Source organism: Notolepis coatsorum, assembly GCF_963971535.1.
Source record: "Notolepis coatsorum genome assembly, chromosome: 2".
NCBI lineage: Eukaryota > Metazoa > Chordata > Actinopteri > Aulopiformes > Paralepididae > Notolepis > Notolepis coatsorum.
The window spans coordinates 213,803,518-213,825,177 of NC_140166.1; the positions used below are offsets into that span (position 1 = coordinate 213,803,518).

A 21,660-nucleotide genomic window follows, 5' to 3' on the forward strand; every position below is an offset into this window, starting at 1 on the left:
GGAGCAGAAGAAGAAGGTGACTCTAGAAAGTAGCCCTGGGGGACCTCCAGGGGTCATATTGAGGAGGTTCCAGGGGGTCCCCACCAGCAAAGTTCACTAGAGGTTAAGCCCACTGAGTGGCTATTCTGTTTCTAGGTTTCACTTTCTTCACAGCTATCTGCTCAACTACACGATAGACGGCTATAGAATTCGGCCTAATCATTTCAGACAACCAAAATCATCTGGGATAGGGGAGGTCCCTGAGACAAACTCTTTATCAAACAGGGGTCAACAGTCTAATGTGTAGCAATCTGGGGGTCAACAGTCTAATGTGTAGCAATCTGGGGGGTCAACAGTCTAATGTGTAGCAATCTGGGGGGTCAACAGTCTAATGTGTAGCAATCTGGGGGGTCAACAGTCTAATGTGTAGCAATCTGGGGGTCAACAGTCTAATGTGTAGCAATCTGGGGGGTCAACAGTCTAATGTGTAGCAATCTGGGAGTCAACAGTCACATGTGTAGCAATATTATGTGTAGCAATCTGGGGGGTCAACAGTCTAATGTGTAGCAATCTGGGGGTCAACAGTCTAATGTGTAGCAATCTGGGGGGTCAACAGTCTAATGTGTAGCAATCTGGGGGTCAACAGTCACATGTGTAGCAATATTGGGGTCAACAGTCTAATGTGTATCAATCTGGGGGTCAACAGTCTAATGTGTATCAATCTGGGGGTCAACAGTCTAATGTGTAGCAATCTGGGGGTCAACAGTCTAATGTGTATCAATCTGGGGGTCAACAAAATAGTTGAGCATCACTGCCTTAGCAGCACATATTAACTCGGCACAAGGTAATTTTTTCCATGCATTATGTTTCCCTTTTATTCATTTATCTTTTAATCCTGATGGAAAACACTTTTTAGGCAGACTATGAGGCAGAGGAGCTTGGAGGGTGTCTGTCAGTGTGTGTCTGTTGTCCGTCAGTGTGTGTCTGTTGTCAGTCAGTGTGTGTCTGTTGTCCGTCAGTGTGTGTCTGTTGTCCGTCAGTGTGTGTCTGTTGTCCGTCAGTGTGTGTCTGTTGTCCGTCAGTGTGTGTCTGTTGCCCGTCAGGGTGTGTCTGTTGTCCGTCAGTGTGTTGAGTGCCGGACTCGTGCCATGATGCCAGAGGCCTCCACTGCTCCTCCCTCATTAACGTGCTCCGGTTGGGTTTAACGGGGGCAGCGCTTCCTTCACAGGCCTAGTTTCCCCTCCATTGTGTGTGATTGATGAGAGAACTAAATTTAGCCTGCGTCGTTTAGCGCCAACCACGCGGCACAGAGGGGTCAGCCACCCCTGAGGCCCACACACGGCCACACAGGCTCACATAAAGCTTGGGTTCACCCCCAGATGATCCAACTGTAGTCTTCCTCTTGAGGTGAATCCCACTTCAGCCGTGGCAGCTAATAATGACCCTGGCTCGTCCCGATTCTAGTGTTCGACTCGACTCAAAAATCACAACCTCAATTCCCCCTACCGTCATCAATACCGGCGTCAGTTTTGCATCGCTTCAAATAGACTTAATGGCTCGTGAAAGAGAAGACTGTGCGCTCAGCCAATACAGACTCAGGGGTTTATTTGATGTTCGGTCAATTCTCTCTTGTCTCCCTCTGTTATTTAATACTTGAAACGGTTTCATCGTCTCTGTTCTCCTCCTCCAGACTATTGTGGAGCTGGCGGAGACAGGAAGCCTGGATCCCAGCATATTCTGCAGCACCTGCTTGGTAAGTTTAGTTTCTCTCTTTCTTCTTCTTCTTCTTCTTCTGGGCCGGCTTCTTTTAGCGGTCAAAGCGTTCCACGCTGTTCATTGTATCAAAGGACATTTAGCTGTGTCTTGTTTTCCGCTCACTGTGCTAGAAGTCGGTACAAACCCACGCCTCTCGTGCGTGCTGTTCCCCCCCCCCCCCCCTCACAGATACGGAAGCCCATCAGGTCCAAACACTGTGCCGTGTGCAACCGCTGCATCGCCAAGTTTGACCATCACTGTCCTTGGGTGGGGAACTGTGTCGGTACGTAACAACAGCGCTGCTGTTTTAGTAGTGATCACGGCAACGCATGCATTTTATTTGTATTACAAATAAACATATCGGTGACCGAATCGGCCGGTATCTGTGATTTCTTTCATATTATCGGCTCATCGGTATCGGCTCAATGAGCAAAAACTGGGCCAATGTGAACAACTCATGATGATTTTGGCCATGCAAAAAAAGTTATTTGATCATAGAAATGTGTTATGTACAGATCATATCGACACTGGTTATCGGTATTTGCCAAAATGTTAATATCGGTGCATCCCTAATTAGTTCCAAACCCCAGTTTGAGCAGCAGCACATGCCTCGAGTTAAAAGGAGCTTCTAACGTGAATGACTTATGTTCACACTGAAAGCTTTAGTGCTCCATTCTGATTTACTGCTCAGATCCAATTGTTTTGTTCACGTCATTTAAAAAAAAAAATTGACCAATATCACGATTCCATTGTAAACTGATCACGCTCCTGAGCTGAACAATGAACAATAATGATGATGGACGTAAACATGGAGGACACTGTAGAAGTCACAGTTTACGGTTAGATTTATAAGTTGAATACAGTGGAGGCCAGCTAATTAAAACAAATCAAAACCTGTATATGATTTTAGGACCACATTATGAAAGTGGCCCAAATCAGAATTGAAAAGATCAGATTCCATGTGATTTGTGCCGTTATGAAAGGTTTGGCTCAATCTGGACTGAAACCAAGGGGTTCAGAGAGGAGGGGAAAAGACTCCCCTGAGTGGTGTTCTGTCCTGCTGTGTAACAAACAGGAAGTCAGACTCCCCTGAGTGGTGTTCTGTCCCTAGTCTATGCTTTTACCAATGCGTTCGTGTTTCCGGGTTCCCGTTTTGCGCTCTGATTGGCCAGGTCATGTGACATGTGCGCCAATCGTGGGACGGCAAGTTCTGCGCCTATTTCCGGGTCGGAAAGCCTGCAAACTACCTAACGCCTAGTTTATCACTGGTTAAGCTTAGGCGACTCTTTCGAAGTTGGTTATGGGTAGAGTTTGGAATCAGGGCAGGCGTTCTATCGCCCTGCTCTAAGACAAACTCTAACCTTAACCAACTTCGAAAGAGCGCCTAAGCTTAACCAGTGTAGAAACTTGCGGTCCCACGATTGGGCGTACATGTCACATGACCTGGCCAATCAGAGACGCGGAAACACGAACACGTTGGTAAAAGCATTCAGGCGTCCTGCTGTGTAACAAACAGGAAGTGAGACTCACCTCAGTGTTCTTCTGTCCTGCTGTGTAACAAACAGGAAGTGAGACTCGCCTGAGTGGTGTTCTGTCCTGCTGTGTAACAAACAGGAAGTGAGACTCCCCTGACTGGTGTTCTGTCCTGCTGTGTAACAAACAGGAAGTGAGACTCACCTCAGTGTTCTTCTATCCTGCTGTGTAACAAACAGGAAGTGAGACTCCTCTGTGTTCTTCTGTGTAACAAACAGGAAGTGAGACTCACCTCAGTGTTCTTCTGTCATGCTGTGTAACAAACAGGAAGTGAGACTCCTCTGTGTTCTTCTGTGTAACAAACAGGAAGTGAGACTCACCTCTGTGTTCTTCTGTGTAACAAACAGGAAGTGAGACTCGCCTCAGTGTTCTTCTGTGTAACAAACAGGAAGTGAGACTCTCCTCAGTGTTTTTCTGTGTAACAAACAGGAAGTGAGACTCACCTCAGTGTTCTTCTGTGTCTTGCTGTGTAACAAACAGGAAGTGGGAACCACCGCTACTTCATGGGCTACTTGTTCTTCCTGCTCTGCATGATCTGCTGGATGATCTACGGCTGCATCGCCTGTAAGTCAAATGCCTTTTTCTTTTTTTCTTAATGATGGTCCTCCTCACTGCAAGGACCAGGCTTAATCCGTGTATTTAGAATAAGGTTTAGCTGTTTTGGGTTAATCTTGTCATTTTTACTACATCTGCAAAAGGAAAGATATCTTATGACCAACGTCGACGATATTGCTGGTGAACGTATCTTAATTACCGCCTTGCTTTATTCACTTTTATTTTATCTTTATTTCCTCAGGCCAGTTAACTAAACCTAAGATTGACTAATCTCAACCCTCTCCCCCCTAACTCATGTCTGATTTTCTACCTGTGTCTCTTTCTTTATCGCTCTCTCTCCCTGTCTCTCTGTGTCTCTTTCTCTTTCTCTCCTTGTCACTGTCTCTCTGTGTGTGTGTGTGTGTGTCTTTCTTTCTCTTTCTCTCTGTCTGTGTGTGTGTGTGTGGTCTGTCTCTTTCTCTGTCTGTGTGTGTCTCTCTGTCTCTGTCTGTCTCTTTCTCTGTCTGTCTCTTTCTCTGTCTGTGTGTCTCTTTCTCTGTCTGTCTCTTTCTCTGTCTGTCTCTGCCTCTTTCTCTGTCTGTGTGTCTCTCTCTCTGTCTCTGCCTCTTTCTCTGTCTGTGTGTCTCTCTCTCTGTCTCTTTCTCTGTCTGTCTCTGTCTCTTTCTCTGTCTGTGTGTGTCTTTCTCTCTCTGTCTGTGTGTGTGTTCTTTCTTTCTCGCCTTGTTGCTGTCTCTCTCTCTGTGTGTGTCTTTCTTTCTCTTTCTCTCCCCCGTCTCTGTCTGTCTGTGTGTGTGGTCTCTCCCCCCCCATCCTCCCTCCTCCAGACTGGAGGATCCACTGTGCCACCAACTACGCCAAGGATGGTTTCTGGCTCTACCTGACCCAGATCGCCTCCTGCTCCCCGTGGCTGTTCTGGATGTTCCTCAACAGCATCTTCCACTTCATGTGGGTGGCTGTCCTCATCATGTGCCAGCTGTACCAGGTGAGCGAGTCCGTCTGGGAACGTTAGTATGGTTTAGAGTCGAGATCAGTGTGTTGTGACCACTGATCATAGTGGCTTACTTGAGCTTTATTATGTGGCTTGGATTTCTAATATTGTTCAAATATATGTACATATAAATGTGTTGTTATTATTTATTTATTTATTTAATTATTATCATTATTATTCAAACAAAAACAAAATATTTTTGATACTGATATCAGATATTGGTCCAATACTAGGTATCAGTATAAGGAGAATGTTTCCCAGTACTATAAATTGATGCCAAGAGTTAGAAGTCAGAGCCAACCTGCTTGAGCTAACAGCATTTTGACGCACACAAATATGCAAGAGCTCTAATGGTGAAAAAATTGACTAATTTATGTCCCATGATGGCAAGCTAATGGTCTATGTCTGTACTGTTTAGTAGTGGATCAGATGGGTCACTGTGTTAAGTTAAAGGAAAACTCCAACATTTTGGGAAATTAGCTTATTTAACATCTTCCCTGGAGTTAGACAAGAAGATACATACCTTTTTTGTCTCTGTGCGTGCATTTAGCTTAGGGAACAGTCGCTCCGTTAGCATAGCTTAGCTTCATCACTGGAAGTGAGGCAGGACAGTAGCGTGACGTTCCCTACAGGTTTGTTGATATTCTCATTCCTTCAAAGGATCCGAACCGATTGAAGTTTATGGATACCATGACTTAAAATCCTGTTACTTTGACGATTAAAAGCCTCCCCAATTTAGAAAACAGTAATCCAATGGCTGGTATTGATAATATACTACTAACTACTGGACGCTCGGAGCTAACCGGAGCTAACGCAGAACAGGAGGATGGTAAAGCAAATATAATGACTTCCTTTCTGGGGTTTTCAAAATAAAAGTCCGATGTTTATAGCAGCGGAAAATGTTTATTTTGTACATTATCTAACGTTAACACGAACCTAAACTAACTTTAGGTTAGTTGTAACGTCAGTTTAGGTTCGTGTTAACGTTAGATAATGTACAAAATAAACTTTTTCCGCTGCTATAAATGTCGCACTTTTATTTTGAAACCCCCAGAAAGGAAGTCATTATATTTGCTTTACCATCCTCCTGTTCTGCGTTAGCTCCGGTTAGCTCCGAGCGTCCAGTAGTTAGTAGTATATTATCAATACCAGCCATTGGATTACTGTTTTCTAAATTGGGGAGGCTTTAAATCGTCAAGGTAAGAGGATTTTAAGTCATGGTATCCATAAACTTCAATCGGTTCGGGTCCTTTGAAGGAATGAGAATATCAACAAACCTGTAGGGAACGTCACGCTACTGTCCTGCCTCACTTCCAGTGATGAAGCTAAGCTATGCTAACGGAGCGACTGTTCCCTAAGCTAAATGCACGCACAGAGACAAAAAAGGTATGTATCTTCTTGTCTAACTCCAGGGAAGATGTTAAATTAATAAATTTCCCAAAATGTTGGAGTTTTCCTTTAAGTACAGTGTCTTGAGATATTACTAGAGCTTCTGTGACGGCTCCTTTCCAGATCGCTGGTCTAGGAATCACCACCAATGAAAAGATGAACGCTCGGAGATACAAGCACTTTAAAGTGACAGCCACCTCTATCGAAAGCCCATTCAAGTAAGTGTTTGTTCATGATTTTTCTCACACATAACACATTTAAATTGTACCTGTATTGTCTTCTGTATGGAGTGTTCCCTTATAACAGGAAACCCCCAAATAGATGCTTATAAGTCCATGGAACTCCGTTTGTTAATTATGTTGTCCCAGGAACCCCATCTGAGAAGATTTGTTTCGTTGGAACTTAGTGATAGTACAGAATTATTTCTGATGTAGACATTCAAGAAACCTTAATATCCAGGGGTGTTACTGTAACACAGCCATACACATAACATCTTAATACAACATAAAAAAATATATAACTATATCTTGATGATAAAACAAACAGAAATATATATATATATAGAGAGAGATGGTAGTGAAAAGATGACAAAGGTCTAGTAGTTAGAATTAAATGTAACCATTTCTCATTTTAGATATGTAGGTGGATAGATGGATAGATGGATAGATGGATAGATAGATAGATAGATAGATAGATAGATAGATAGATAGATAGATAGATAGATAGATAGATAGATAGATAGATAGATGGATAGATGGATAGATGGATAGATGGATAGATGGATAGATGGATAGATAGATAGATAGATAGATAGATAGATAGATAGATAGATAGATAGAAAAAGGAAAGGGCAGCAGCAAGGTTTACAGGATAAAAGATCACAGACTCATCCTTACTCCATCTCTCTCTCTCTTTCTGTCTTTCTCTCTCTCTCTCTCTCTCTCTCTCTCTCTCTCTCTCTCTCTCTCTCTCTCTCTCTCTCTCTCTCTCTCTCTCTCTCTCTCTCTCTCTGTGTCTCTCTCTCTCTCTGTCTCTGTCTCTCTCCCCCTCCCACAGCCACGGGTGCGTACGGAATCTCATAGACTTCTTTGAAAACCGCTGCTGTGGCCTGATCCGGCCCGTGGCGGTGGACTGGACCACGCAATACACAATAGAGTACGACCAGACAACCGGCTCGGGCTACCAGCTGCTGTAGAGAGAGAGCGAGAGGAAGAGGGGGGAGCAGGGAATCGGTGACGTCCGGAAGAGGAAGAGGAAAAGGTGTCTCCCGCGATCCTCGGCGGCGATCATATCAGAACGATGGCCGTCCTCGGGAGCGCTTGCTTTTCTTTTCTTTTTTTTGGACCGTCTCTCTCCCTCGTCGATCAAGAGACTTAGAAATCAGCCAGGACAAGCATGCTGTTACGGGGCAACACCACACCAATACCGCCACCTACTACTACTACTACTATTACTATTACTACTACTATTACTCTGTGACATGAAACTCCACTTTCATTACTGTACTCATCAGAGCACCCCCCACCCACCTCGAGGGGCCGACTCCTCTGCGGAAACCCCCTCCACCTTGTCTCTGCTCCTGTGCTCCCATTGGACAGTGCAATGCTGCCAGCCACGCAGGGAGAGGGGCTGGGGTCAGGGGTCAGGGACGTTATGTTCTACAACAGCAACAAAAAGGGATCTTTATTCGTTCACTGAACCGGAATCATGAAGCCACAGAGAAAGCGGTGCAATCAGACGGCAGTATCGCTTATTATGTCCCACCTCCACCCCTGTCACTCATCCCATGTTGTCTTGGGTTTATTATGCCCCGCCCCCCACCCTGTCACTCATCCCATGTTGTCTCTTGGTTTATTATGCCCTGCCCCCCCCCCCACCATGTCACTCATCCCATGTTGTCTCTTGGTTTATTATGCCCCACCCCCACCCTGTCCCTCCTCCCATGTGTCTTGGTTTTGCCCGTAATGATTATTTATGGCATCTTTCTCTGTATACCATTGTTTATTTTGGGCGAAGTTCTTGAAACTCTACGGTGTTGGACACAAGGATTTTTTTTTATAACGAGTTTGTTCCTGAGTTTGAGTCAAATAAGGGAAGGTTTTAAGAGGTCTTCATTTTGTACCATTATGGTGATTATCACCTTGATTTTTTTTTCTTTTTTTTTATACACCCCAGGACCCTCTTAGAGACCCAACGAAGATTGGCCAACATTGACAAAAAAAACGTGTCAGAATGTCATAGCAAGGCGGTGTCTTAGATGTGACAGAGGAGAAATATCCTATATATAATGTGATACAAGCATATTTATTTTAAAGCTATTTATAGATGAAATTAATAATGTCTTATTTTTTTTTACATTTCACATCATTTTAGATGACTTTTTAAATCGAGACGTTAATAACAGACAATTTCCTGTTGTTTGACATGGTGCCCTGAGATCTCTACCAGAAACTATACACAGGTACAACATATATTTATTAATATAAGACGTAAGTAGAAAGAGTAGTTTTAGGAAGAGAACAATCTAAAGGCAGAGGAAGGTAGAAAATGAAAGGCTTTCAGAGTTTACAAAGGTTCATTCCATGTGTATTTTTTTTCTCTATACTTATAAAGTCTTTTTTGTCCTGTTTGTTTGATTTTTGTTTATTTCTTTTGTCCATATCTTAAGTTTGTCTGCCTATAACAATGCACTGATCACCTTTTTCAGAATCGTTTAGTTTTTCCCCCTCCCCCGCCGTTACTGAGGAGACAGGCTCCACACGCCGCTTCCGACAAACACTCCATGTTTACAGAGAGAGAGGCGGGAGGAGGGCCCTATCACAAGCGCTGTATCTATATCTTGAGACCCTCCTCCCCTTCTTCTGGATTCTCATTGGTTGGTTTCTGGATCCCCATCGACTCCACAGCAGCAAACGACACCATGGACTGAAATGTAAAGAATGTGCATCTGTACATAAAGTGATCTAGAATAATTTTTTCTGTGAGTGACTTTTATTTCTTTTTTTGGTCAGTGTTAGTTGAAGCTGCTCCTGACATTTTTTTTATTTTTATTTCATTCAACCAAAATGGAAAGAAGAAAAAAAGTGATTATAATCCAATTGTATGACTGTAGCTTTTAGTGATGTCCGACAATGCTGTCAATAGGCGTTTTAACACCCCCCCCCCCCCCCCCCCCCCCCCCCCTGCGTGCAAAACTCCACTGCATGTGCGATGCTTGGACATTGGGCTGTCGCCATACTGTTGACCCACCTGTCGCCATCCAAGCTGCCCCAGTGATAGCCCGGCGAGCCACATGTATGTATGTATATAGTGAATGTTCAGTATTTGCAAGTACCTTTCTGCGTTTTGTTCATTTGTCTGTTTTTTTTCAGTGTATATCTCTTTAGTGCAAGTCCTCTTCGGTCCGCAGGTCGCCGGATATCAAGTCCGGCCCCCCCACTTGCGCAAGTGTAATATATTTGAATGTTCCATGCTGGTTGATTCTAGTCATACTAAAGGTTTTTTTTCTATGTCATATTGCTGGGTTTGTTATACCACTGGATGTACAAATTGTAAAGCAAAGACACTAGAGGAATAAGGACAACACCGACTTTTTTTTCTTTTTTTCTTTTTTTCTAAGAAGTTGAAATGTGATCATGCAATAGTTTTAAGGATATCATTCAGAGGAGTATATATAAAAGATCTCCCAACTTTTTGGGGCTCATGTTTGTATCACGAAGGGGACAGTATCTAATTTCACAGGCTTACCCCTCTCTCCCCCCCCATAGCCGTTTCCAGAAGGGGCACAGTAATAATCAACACCAATAACAAAATACACAACCCATTGTGTTTAACATCATCTAGGTCTTTACTGATGGCCCATTAGGACTGTCCTCGACTCTTTGGTCTTTTTTGTTTTGTTTAAAGATACATTTTTGTGCATTTTTTACAGCTTTTTCAGGTCAGACATGACCGACAGAGAGCAGAGAGAGGAAGGTCAGGAGAAGATATGAGGGGGAAAGACATGCGGCAAATGTACGTCGGGTTCGGGAGACGAACCCGGGTCGACCGCGTAGGTCTGCAGTGCAGTAACGTGGTGCGCCACCCTGGCGCCCCTATAGTTATAGGACTTTGACAAATGTAAATGAAGGATTCTTTAAATCTAGTTCTAACCAGACGTGCGCTTATTATTTTTTCAAGAATGGGGGGGGGGGGGGGGGGGGGGGGGGTATTAAAAGAAAGAAATTAACAAAGACTTGACAAGTCTTGATTGGCTTGAGTGCAGCCCTGGGCGGCTGGGTCGTGTAGACTGTAGAGGTCAAAGCACTCTCCTACCACCAGAGTCCTGGGTTAAATTCCCCAGTTGCAGAACTTGCTGCTTGGTCAACAGTGATTCCTGGTCGTTGAAACAGCAACCTGTTCAGCAGGGAAGATGGCGTGGACCTCTGCGTGCCTTACGCTCTCCCAGTGAAACTGGGAGGAGACATGTGGTAGTCTACACCTTCCCCAGACCAACAGAGGAGACATGTGGTAGTCTACACCCTCCCCAGACCAACAGAGGAGACATGTGGTAGTCCACACCCTCCCCAGACCAACAGAGGAGACATGTGGTAGTCTACACCCTCCCCAGACCAACAGAGGAGACATGTGGTAGTCCACACCCTCCCCAGACCAACAGAGGAGACATGTGGTAGTCCACACCTTCCCCAGACCAACAGAGGAGACATGTGGTAGTCTACACCCTCCCCAGACCAACAGAGGAGACATGTGGTAGTCCACACCCTCCCCAGACCAACAGAGGAGACATGTGGTAGTCTACACCCTCCCCAGACCAACAGAGGAGACATGTGGTAGTCCACACCCTCCCCAGACCAACAGGAGGCTTGTGGTAGTATACTCTCCCAAGACTGAAGGGAGACATCCGGTAGTCTTACACCCTCCCCAGACCAACAGGAGGCTTGTGGTAGTCTACCCCTCCCCAGACCAACAGAGGAGGCTTGTGGTAGTCTACCCCTCCCCAGACCAACAGGAGGCTTGTGGTAGTATACACCCTCCCAAGACTGAAGGGAGACATGTGGTAGTCTACACCCTCCCCAGACTGAAGGGAGGCTTGTGGTAGTCTACACCCTCCCCAGACTGAAGGGAGACATGTGGTAGTCTACACCCTCCCCAGACTGAAGGGAGGCTTGTGGTAGTCTACACCCTCCCCAGACCAACCAGGGCCGTGACACACACACATGGGGGAATTGGCGTAACGACTCAAAAACACGAGAGGACAGCCCTAATAGCCATAGCAGAGAAACGGTTTCTAGTTCTTCCAACAGAAGTCTTTGTTTAGTTTCCTCTCACCGTGTGAAAAGCACATGAACGTGTCCAGTGCCTCCGCCTCCGTCAGGACATCACTGTAACTCAGCTTCAGATGTAAACATATTGGGCATGGTTCAGTTTTAATTGCTTTAATAATAAAATACGGACAAATGTGAAAATACATTTTGTGCACTTGGGTGTTTTCTTCATCGCAAGTAGGTCACCAGGTATTTATTTTTGTAAAAGCTCTTTATTTGAAGAGTACATTGTCAAACAGTTTAAAAATGTATTGCATTACGTGTAAAATGTCAACAGTAATCCGCGTTCTGCGATCTGATTGGCCACTGACGTTTCTGGTGCGATCTGATTAGCCACTGACGTTTCTGGTCATGTGACATGTGCGCCCAATCGCGTGACGCGCCCATTTCCGCCTTGAACAGCAGCAAACTACCTAACGCCTAGTTTATCACTGGTTAAGCTTAGGCGACTCTTTCGAAGTTGGTTAAGGTTAGAGTTTGGAATCAGGGCTGGTGTTCTATCGCCCTGCTCTAAGACAAACTCTAACCTTAACCAACTTCGAAAGAGTGCCTAAGCTTAACCGGCGAAAGAACTTGCCGTCACACGATTGGCGCGACCAGAAACGTCAGTGGCCAATCAGAGCGCAGAACGCGGAACTGGAAATCCGTTAGTAAAAGAATTCAGGCTACCCGGATGCCTTGGGTGGTGTGAGTTTAGGGGGGTGAGTGTAACGGAGGTACCGCAAGTATATCCACAGTCACGATGGACTTCATAGACCGGGGTTCGACTCCCACTCAGGGCATGTCAAATAAGACCGGTTTCACATGCATGCTAGGTTTCATGCAGTTGCCCTTGACCAAGGTACTGGGATTACAACTGGAGTTGGTCCCCAGGGGGCGCCACACTATGTGTAGCTGCCTGTTGCTCTTAAATAGTTAGGATGGGTCCAAATGCAGAGGACGAATTTCCCCAAGGGGATTAATAAAAGGTTCATCTTAACTCGATACATCTAACTAAAATGGATGTAAGGTCAAGTGTGTCCGTCGATTTTCTCGAGAATCGCTCATCCTATCGACTTCACACTTGGTGGGTGTGTTGCTGAGTGCCCAAGTAAGTGCAGAGTCGAGGGTGAAGTTGAAAGCAGCCATACCAGGGGCCAAGCAATCAGCCCGTTTTGAATGGGCACTGCACTTAAAGGAATACGCCAACATTTTGGGAAATTAGCTTACCATCTTCTCCAGAGAGAGACAAGAAGATGGATACCAGTTTCCTCTGTGCGTTGAGTAGAAAGCTATCTGGCTGCACGTTAGCCTAGCTTAGCACAATGAATGGAAGCGGACAGTGCCGGTTAGCCTAGGCATTGTCCAACTAACACCTCTCCCGAAGGCTAACCGGCACCGCTTCCATTCATTGTGCTAAGCTAGGCTAACGTGCAGCCAGATAGCTTTATTTATTATTATTATTTTTTTAAATCTTTTCCCCCCCTCCTTTTTCCGATTTTCTCCCATCCCAATGTTAGTCATTATGCCAATTCCCTATCCCCTACCTGGTCGTTGCGTGCTCTGCCCCCTGCCGTCGGTCTGGGAGGGCGGAGACTATCACATGCTTCTTCCGACACATGTATTGTGTACCCAGCCCACCGCTTCTTTTCACCTGGCAGCGCGGACTCTCACTGGGAGTGTAATGTGGAAGGTCACACTACCTCTCTCAGCTCCTTCCCTCGCTGTGCAGGCGCCCTGACCGAACTGTAGGAGTCGCTGTTTTACAACGACCAGGACCCACCCTCGCCGGGTTTCCCACCCTCTAACACTGCCAATTGTGTTAGTATGGACGGTCGGCCAACCCGGAAGCACCACAGCTGGATTCGATCCCACTGTCTCTGTGGTGGTAGACAGATGCTTAGTCCGCTGCGCTACATAGCCGCCCGCCGGATAGCTTTCTACTGAACGCACAGAGAGGAAACTGGTATCTATCTTCTTGTCTCTCTCTCTCTCTGGAGAAGACGATAAGCTAATTTCACAAAATGTTGGCGTGTTCCTTTAAGAGCCCTAGTTTACATTGGGGTTATAAAGTGGGCACCTCCCATGAGTCCCATCGCTGATGTTTAATTGAGTTAGGTCCACCTCGTGGTATTGTTCACTACCAATTATGGATGTTTGATATTGGCTTTTTTACCGACATACCGATATTGTCCAACTCTTAATTTCCGATACCGATATCAACCGATACCGACATATGTGGGGTTTCCCCCCCTAAAAAACGGAATAATTTCAGGTAATTAACATTACATATCTCTTGTCATGGAATTAACACAACATTATGCATACTTTTCACAATAAATAAAATAAGAATTTGTTCTTACTTGCTTGCCTGGGTAAATAAAGGTTAAATAAATGTAAACAAATATATATTGAAAACCGATCATTTCCGATATTACATTTTAATGCCAATATCGGACATCCCTACTACCAATGAGCGGAGCCTCACCTTTGCAGTAGATCTCGCCGTCTTTCTCCGTCTGGGTGGTGGACTCCAGGCTCTTGCCACACTTCGCGCAGCGGAAACAGTTCTTGTGCCACGGCTGTGTGAAGAAGAGGAGACGGCGAGCGTCAGACATGGGGGTGTAAAGGTACACGTATCCGTACCGAACCGTTTCAGTGTGTACCGTACCGTACCGAACGGCTGTGTATTGAAATTAATAATCGACTTGAAAAAAAAGATTATTATTAGATTGTGAAAAAAACAGCACCCAGTGTCTCAAAATACTGACTTGATCACCACTTAATGGCTCAGGATAAGATGTAACACCATTAAAAAGTAATGTACAGTAACTTTTTTCTAAAGCAAATGTTCTAGTGGATGGGAGACGTGGTGAGTCACTGGAGTGTAAAATACAGAATAAGAATCTGTACATAAAGCATTAACTGAGTGAGACATGAATTAAGCTACTATACATATAAAGTTCTTTCAATGAAATACTCAATTAGCCCCCATCGCTTCCTGATTCTACTGCACAGGCGCACCAACCGACCTGTAGGAGTCGCTGTCTATGATGAATTGAAAATGGGGGACCCTGATGTAAACAAGACTAAGTCTTTCTCTGGTCTGCATCCCCTTAACAATTGTATGTATTGAGCTGTACTGTACTGTACCCATTCTGCAATCTGTTAATAAACTTTTCAATCAATCAATCAATTCAATCAATCAATCAAGTCCACAAAGTCCGATCCCCACCCCACCAGCTTCCCACCCCCTAATACTGCCAATTGTATTAGTATGAACGACCAGCCAGGCTGGTCGCAACGCAGAGAGCTGGGCTCGAAACCAGCATATCCTGCGTTGGTGGCGAGCGCCTTGCCCACTGCGCCACCTAGCCGCCGCTTTAGGCAACTATTCTAATGTGATTCTATTTTAATGCTACCATTGGATATCCGATACACGAACCCTAAATAAATCATAAAATACTACTTAGAACTTTCAATAGCTGGAAGTAATGAATTGCTTTTTTACACTTAAATAAGGCTACCGCTCTGAACGTACTCCTTCCCTCAATGTCCCCTAAGAGACAAAGAACGGTCATCAATGACAGAGAGCATGTGAATAAATTCAAGTCTCTCTGCCCGCTTCACGCTCAGGAAGAAGTACCACATCTCATCATCGTGGTTAGCGAGACACACACTTTAGAAACACATTTCACAAGTCAAGAACTATAGAAATGATCCCTGAAAGTATAGTCTTAACAAATAACACAACATAGTCCAGTACCACTATGGGGCGTTTACGAATCTGTGTCATGGTGTCCATTCCAAGGAAGCTTTTCGCTCTATATATAGAAAGCCATCACTGAAATATCCGCACCAATGCCATCCACGAACCAAACTAATACCTAATTTATTTAAGAACGTATATTAATTTACAACAAGCGTGTCTCTTGAATACCCACAATGCTGTCTGGTTTACATACGGGACTACCTTTAGCTGACGCCCACCGCAACACTTCCGGGATTCTGAAATCGGGGAGGAGATAGCGGGGGGAGCATTATGAATGAACGTGGATGAGAGCCTTGATGTAAGTGGTTGCAGCTACGGCTGTAACATGCACTTAGAATCACCAGAAAGGCTTTCGAAATAGTGAAATGCCATGTTGCCCTCAATATTTTCAAAACAAATTATATGAAAAGGTTATGATATGAACAAGAATGTGATACAAATATGTAATAAAAACGGAGCTCAACGCATACATTTGATCGTATAAATCCGTTTGTTTCCCCAATACCAAGATGGCGGCGGTCTCGTGACGTCAGAGTGTCTTCGAGAATAGAGTGTATGCGCGTTCACGCGAGGGGGAGTCGGATTCTGGTACAACAGGCACAACCGGCGCGAGATGCTTCCGACGTCACCAAGCCTCGCCCTCGATACGCTCCACACACACATCTCCCTGAATTACTCGATACAGCGTTGTGTGTGTGTGCTTACTGCTTATAGTGTAACGTCTCTCTGTGACAGAACTCTACTGGACCAAGACTTTCTACTGAATACACCTGGATCAAAACGTTCTTCTTGTGGAAACAGAGATCAGACGGTGGACTGGACACCACAACATCTGTAAGTGCATTATGTTTACATTGTTTCCCTAGGCTATTGCTCCTTCCTTGCAGCAGCGGCTCGAACGGAGCCTTGAAGTTGTACAGTCCCAGTTTAATTGTAAAAAAAAAAAAAAAAATGTTTTACATTTGTAGTACTTTACCATCTCCATGGTCAGCTAGCCTCTGTAGCGACGTAATTCTCTTCACAATGACAGGACATTTCTCCCGATACCGGACGCTCTCCTCTGTTAGCTCTATCGTAGCTGTAGTAGTTTAAAATGTTGTTCTATTTGTCACATAACAAGGTACAAAAACAGTACAGTGAATTGCTTGGTTCTGTATGAGTCTCATGAGATTGTGCTTCATACAGTAAAAAAAATATATATATATATCAAGCACAATCTCGATGGAGCACAAAGAGGCGGACAGTGCGGTGCCATCTTGTTGACATTCATCGTCAATGAATTGGTCATAAATAATTGGTTTTATTTTTCTCCTATTGATCATGTGTTTGTAACATGTTTATCCGATCAATATAAGCACAATAGATATAAAATAACTTAGTTAGTTAACACATTATTTCACAAGTATGTGCACAGAGGTAACTACTATGACAATAAGAATACATTGAAGACTCTAACAGGAGCCCTCATTCAAGTGTACTACGACTATGCTTGCACCTCATGGTACCAAAGCACCTCAAAGGCCATAAAAACAAGACTACAAACATCACAAAACAAACTGGTCAGACTACTGCTTGGCCTTGCTCCTAAAACCCACCTCACCCCTGCCCACTTTGACAATCTAGGATGGCTTAGAGTAGACGACAGAGTACAGCAACTTGCAATGGGCCTGGTCTACAAGATACACTACACCACTAAGATACCCATGTACCTATCGAAATACTTCCTAAAGGTCAGTGAAGTCCACGACCACAACACCAGAGGGAGCTCCACAAATCAAAACAAGGGACTAAACACGTTTAGCAATTATGCCACAATGATGTGGAACGCCCTACCCACAACCGGGATGTGAATCCATACCCTCCTTCAAAACCACTCTCTCAATGTGGACTCTAATGCAACACTAACCCATCCATTCTGCATTCATTGAGCACCTACTCAAAGAGCACCTACGGGAGGCTGCAATTAGAAACTGGCCGCAGTAAATGTCAAAATCCCAAACACCCTCCAATGGACAGTTTCTTCCCCTTCGGATGTATATTTTTTTATGATCTCTTTTCTTACACGGTACTGTATTATTTGTATGTGTAGTATATTTTTGAGGGTTATTAGATAAATAACACCAATTATTATAGCATACCTTTTATTACTATGTGTAAGGCCAAACAGACCCAGACAAATTTGTTTATTTTTATTTTTTATTTTATTTTAAACTTCATTTTTTAGCGTTTATCGCTTTTCTGGTCAAGCATGACCGACAGTTGTAGGGTGAAACGGGAGAGAGAGCAGGGGAAGACATTCGGCAAATGACGGCGAGTCCGGGAATCGAACTCGGAGTCAACCAGATCCATGACGCAGCGCGGTACATGGTGTGCTACTGGAGCACCCCTGACCAATTTGTTTATTGAGAACACACGGCCCCCAGCTGTCTCACCCAGAACAACCACTCAAACAGGTTAAACTGGTCATCCCGCACCTCGAGTGAACCAAATGCAAATGATCTAATCAGACATGCAGACGCCAAGCACACACACATCGCCCGAGACTGATTTGATTACACACACACACTCTCTCTCTCTTAGCTGTCCATCGTGTTCGATGATGACGCTTGCTCCAGGGATGGGGTGATGGGGGGGGGGGGGGGGGGGGGGGTTAGCGCCGCTACCGCTGGTGCCACTTCTCGTGGGCGTTGAGTCCGATCCTTGAGCCGCACACCCGTCCACAGATGGTGCAAGGGAAGCCAGATACCTGGGGGATGCCAGCTGCCCGCTGGTGTCGTTGCGTGCGCCTCTCAGATCTTCGGTCTTGTTTCGTATGGTGTATTTGGGAAACTGCAGTGGCACAAGTGACTTGCCAGGCTGATCTGTCGAGTGCCAGAGTTTCAAGCTGCGTGATGTTTGCACACTGGTGTAGTCCTTAAAGCGTCTCTTTTGGCCTCCAGCAGCCCGCTTTGCTCCTCTCAGTTGGCCATAGAGGACTTGGCGGGGCAGGCGGTGGTCAGGCATACATATGGTGTGCCCTATCCAACAAAGACAGACAGACAGACAGACAGACAGACAGACAGACAGACAGACAGACAGACAGACAGACAGACAGACAGACAGACCAGACAGACCAGACCAGACAGACCAGACAGACCAGACAGACCAGACAGACCAGACAGACCAGACAGACCAGACAGACCAGACAGACAGACAGACATCAGATGACACACACACACACAGAAACTCTAGACTAAAGCCAATTACCATTTGAGGTCGATCCCTGATTCGCCCCAGTCAAATGACCATTGTTATCAGAACCTGTTTATCAAAGGAACCTTTGTAATATGTGTGACTTGGACCAGCTGATGAAAATAGGGGTCAACATTTTAGATATAACAACCATGATTGACCATTATTATTATTTTATTTGTTGCCATGCAACTGTTTGTTTGAACTTCTGGTAGCCTTTTGCTGTAAAACGAATTGTTTTAATAATAATAAAAAAAAAATTATCTTACATTTGTTGTTGATTATAAAGTCTATAATTCAGACACATTTAAAACATTGCTGCTGTTGCTGCTGAAGAAATAATATTTATTTATATTTATATAAAGTTATATAAAAGAATAATAAAGCAATGTCAATTCTGTTCTTAATTAATTGTATTTTTTTTCTTGCAAAATAATCAAAAAGAACCAATAAGAGTATCGATAAAGTACAGAACCGTTAAGCAGTATCGATAAGAGTAGTAGTATCGATAAAATCCTAACGATACCCATCCCTAGTGAAAAGTACAGAAATACAAACTGCCATTTTCTGTGGCAGCGTAGTCATATTACAACAAACACTGTGATGTATTGGGTTTGCGTTTGAGCCTCTTGGATGCCGTATTTGAGTGATCACAAGTGCGTCACACTAGGCCCGGAAGTCAAGAAAAACACCGTTGTATGCTGGACTCCGAGCATTAGCATTAAGCGACATGTAAATGAACAGCCAATAAATGTGAAGTTAAATTTGAACCACGGGTGTCGAGCTTCGTCAATATAACATACGTCTAGTTAACATGGGGCGGGCTGCTTTGAGCGAACGATACACACTCACAATCAAATCAACTGCTCAACTGTTGGGCTATTACTTCTGTGTAGTAGGGCTGCACGATTTTGGGAAATCTAACTGCGATTTTTCGGACAGATATTGCGATTGCGATAAAATTTGCGATTATAATAATAATAATTTTTAAGCAGCCCCACAGAGGTTTATTGTAAAATGCGGCTTGCATCTGGCCTACGCGGTGGGTCTGTTCGGGACACAGAGCCTGAAAATGTTTCTTTTTACCTGGGAATCGATACCGGTACCCAACGGTACCTTTTTTTTCTGTACTTTACTCTCCCTCTCTGAAATCTAACCTTCACAACACACAATATAAAACCCCTTACCTCCCTCTCCCAAACTGTTCCTACAACAATAACAACAACTTGCAAAGGAGATCTTGTATCTCAATGGGACTTCCTGGTAAAACATTTATTTATTTATTTTTTGGCGATTTGCTTGCATCATTTCAAATCGCGGTTTCGATTTAAAATCGATTAATCGTTCAGCCCTACTGTGTAGTTCTTTCACATACAGGGCTAATGTTAGCTAGCAAGCAGCCTGCTATCAAGCTAGAACGCTAACTAGCAGCTGACTACTGTATACAGTTCCAATAGACTAACATTACACCTCTGTGATTTGAATGTGTCCTTACCTTAGACTCAAGGGTTGTACTAGGGTTGGATGCAGTTCCCTGTTGGTCAGTCTGTGTCTGTTCTCCATCTTCTTCTGCTTTTTTTAACGTTATCCTCTTCAAATATCGCAGTATATTTGCGAGTGCTCCCTTGACTGAGAGAATGGCCAGTATCGCGGGAACTTTTATTAAACATTCTGATATTTTCGTGGGTCTCTTGCCACTGTCAACTACTAAGCGAGCACTCGGAAGACGGAAGACGCTCACCGTTTGTCCGGGACAAGTAATATTGACGTACAGAGATTGAGAGTTTCCAGTGTGACACTGTGAGACAGGCACTTGCAGGGGAGGAAACAAACTTTTTGGCTTACCTTACCAGCCAACTGGCGAATATATGATTTTTTTTTTACCAGTCAAACCGATTTTTTACCAGCCATAAATAAATCGCTAATTGTGATAATTACTTCTTTGTATGTCTCTGTCTAAATTGATTTTCAATCAAGTTCAAGTTCAAGTTCTTTAATAGTTGTCATACAGAAGTACAGAATACTTTCATACAAAATGCTTCTTACTGTTACGCTCCAGAGACTGTGCTAGACAAGATAGTATCAAATAACATAATAACATAATATAGCATGAATTTAGAAGAAGAAAATGAGGTCACAGTGTTCGGTATAGACATATGTACAATGTTCTGAGTTACCATATAATATACAATACACAATACTATATATTATATAGTAATAATCACACCGTGTCTCTACTCTTTAAAATATTTATTACCATAAAACATTAATAAGTGTCTCTACTCTTCACAATATTAGCATAAAACATATATTAATCACACTGTCTCTACTCTTCAAAATATTAGGATATCACATATTAACATGAAAGAGGGAACTATTCTGGACTGGGTTGGGCTGAACTGGGCAGTGAAAGATGCTGGGCTGGACTGGGTTGGGCAGGGAAAGTTGGGCTGGTCTAGGTTGGACTGGGTTGGGTTGGACTGGGCTGGGCAGTGAAAGAACCAAGCATTTCACTGTAATGTAATAGCTAAATAAAACAACTTGAACTTGACTTGTTACATTTGCACTCTGGTTGGATGCCAAACGTATTCTGGTTGTACTGTACTTGTGCTGTATGATGCCAATACATTGGAATCGAATCTCATGTCAACGCTAGGGGTTCAGCAGGTGTATTCTGAATGACAAGTATGACAACATCACGGTTGTGAAGGGCATATGGGCGAGTGGTGATATGGGGGGAAACCCGGTAATAATTCGGTAATAATAAAATGTCACTCGGCTGCATTTAAGCAAAGCCGCTCAGTAGTCGTCCACTATGTTGAACGCGCGTTATGGTAGCTTTTTACATACTAGGTAGCTAGCCGGCTAATGCTGGTTGACTTGAGTGAGTGGAATCGTTAGCCTCACGCCCACTTGTCATTCTCATCCGACTCGAAGGAGACGTGTTGCATGCTGTTGTTCGCCCCCATGTCAGACCGCACTGATATCCGAAAGCGACGACTCTACATGCAATTATTTTCATCCACCTTATGTGTTTTTGTCTACGTTTGTCTACGTTTTCAAGCCGGTGACCGTGGTCTATCCACTTTACCCTAGATGGGCGGCATCTTCTAGAAAACGAGTGTTCATTGGAGGAGCTTAGAGCGCAACGATGA

General features: G+C 44.1%; 1 protein-coding gene across 1 annotated transcript in view; it reads left to right on the forward strand.

The window, feature by feature from the left end:
• LOC311223743 (palmitoyltransferase ZDHHC17-like) overlaps positions 1-7,394 on the forward strand; it is a gene marked incomplete at both ends in the record, with an annotated part of 67,987 nt that extends 60,593 nt beyond the window's left edge. The window contains 7 exons of the mRNA XM_084308515.1: positions 1-16; positions 1,670-1,732; positions 1,924-2,017; positions 3,748-3,831; positions 4,647-4,804; positions 6,323-6,417; positions 7,256-7,394. The exon at positions 1-16 is cut by the window's left edge and continues 112 nt beyond it. Coding sequence (XP_084164641.1) covers positions 1-16; positions 1,670-1,732; positions 1,924-2,017; positions 3,748-3,831; positions 4,647-4,804; positions 6,323-6,417; positions 7,256-7,394 — 649 coding nt within the window. The remainder of the gene's footprint in view (positions 17-1,669; positions 1,733-1,923; positions 2,018-3,747; positions 3,832-4,646; positions 4,805-6,322; positions 6,418-7,255) is intronic.
• Positions 7,395-21,660: the final 14,266 nt, after the last annotated feature.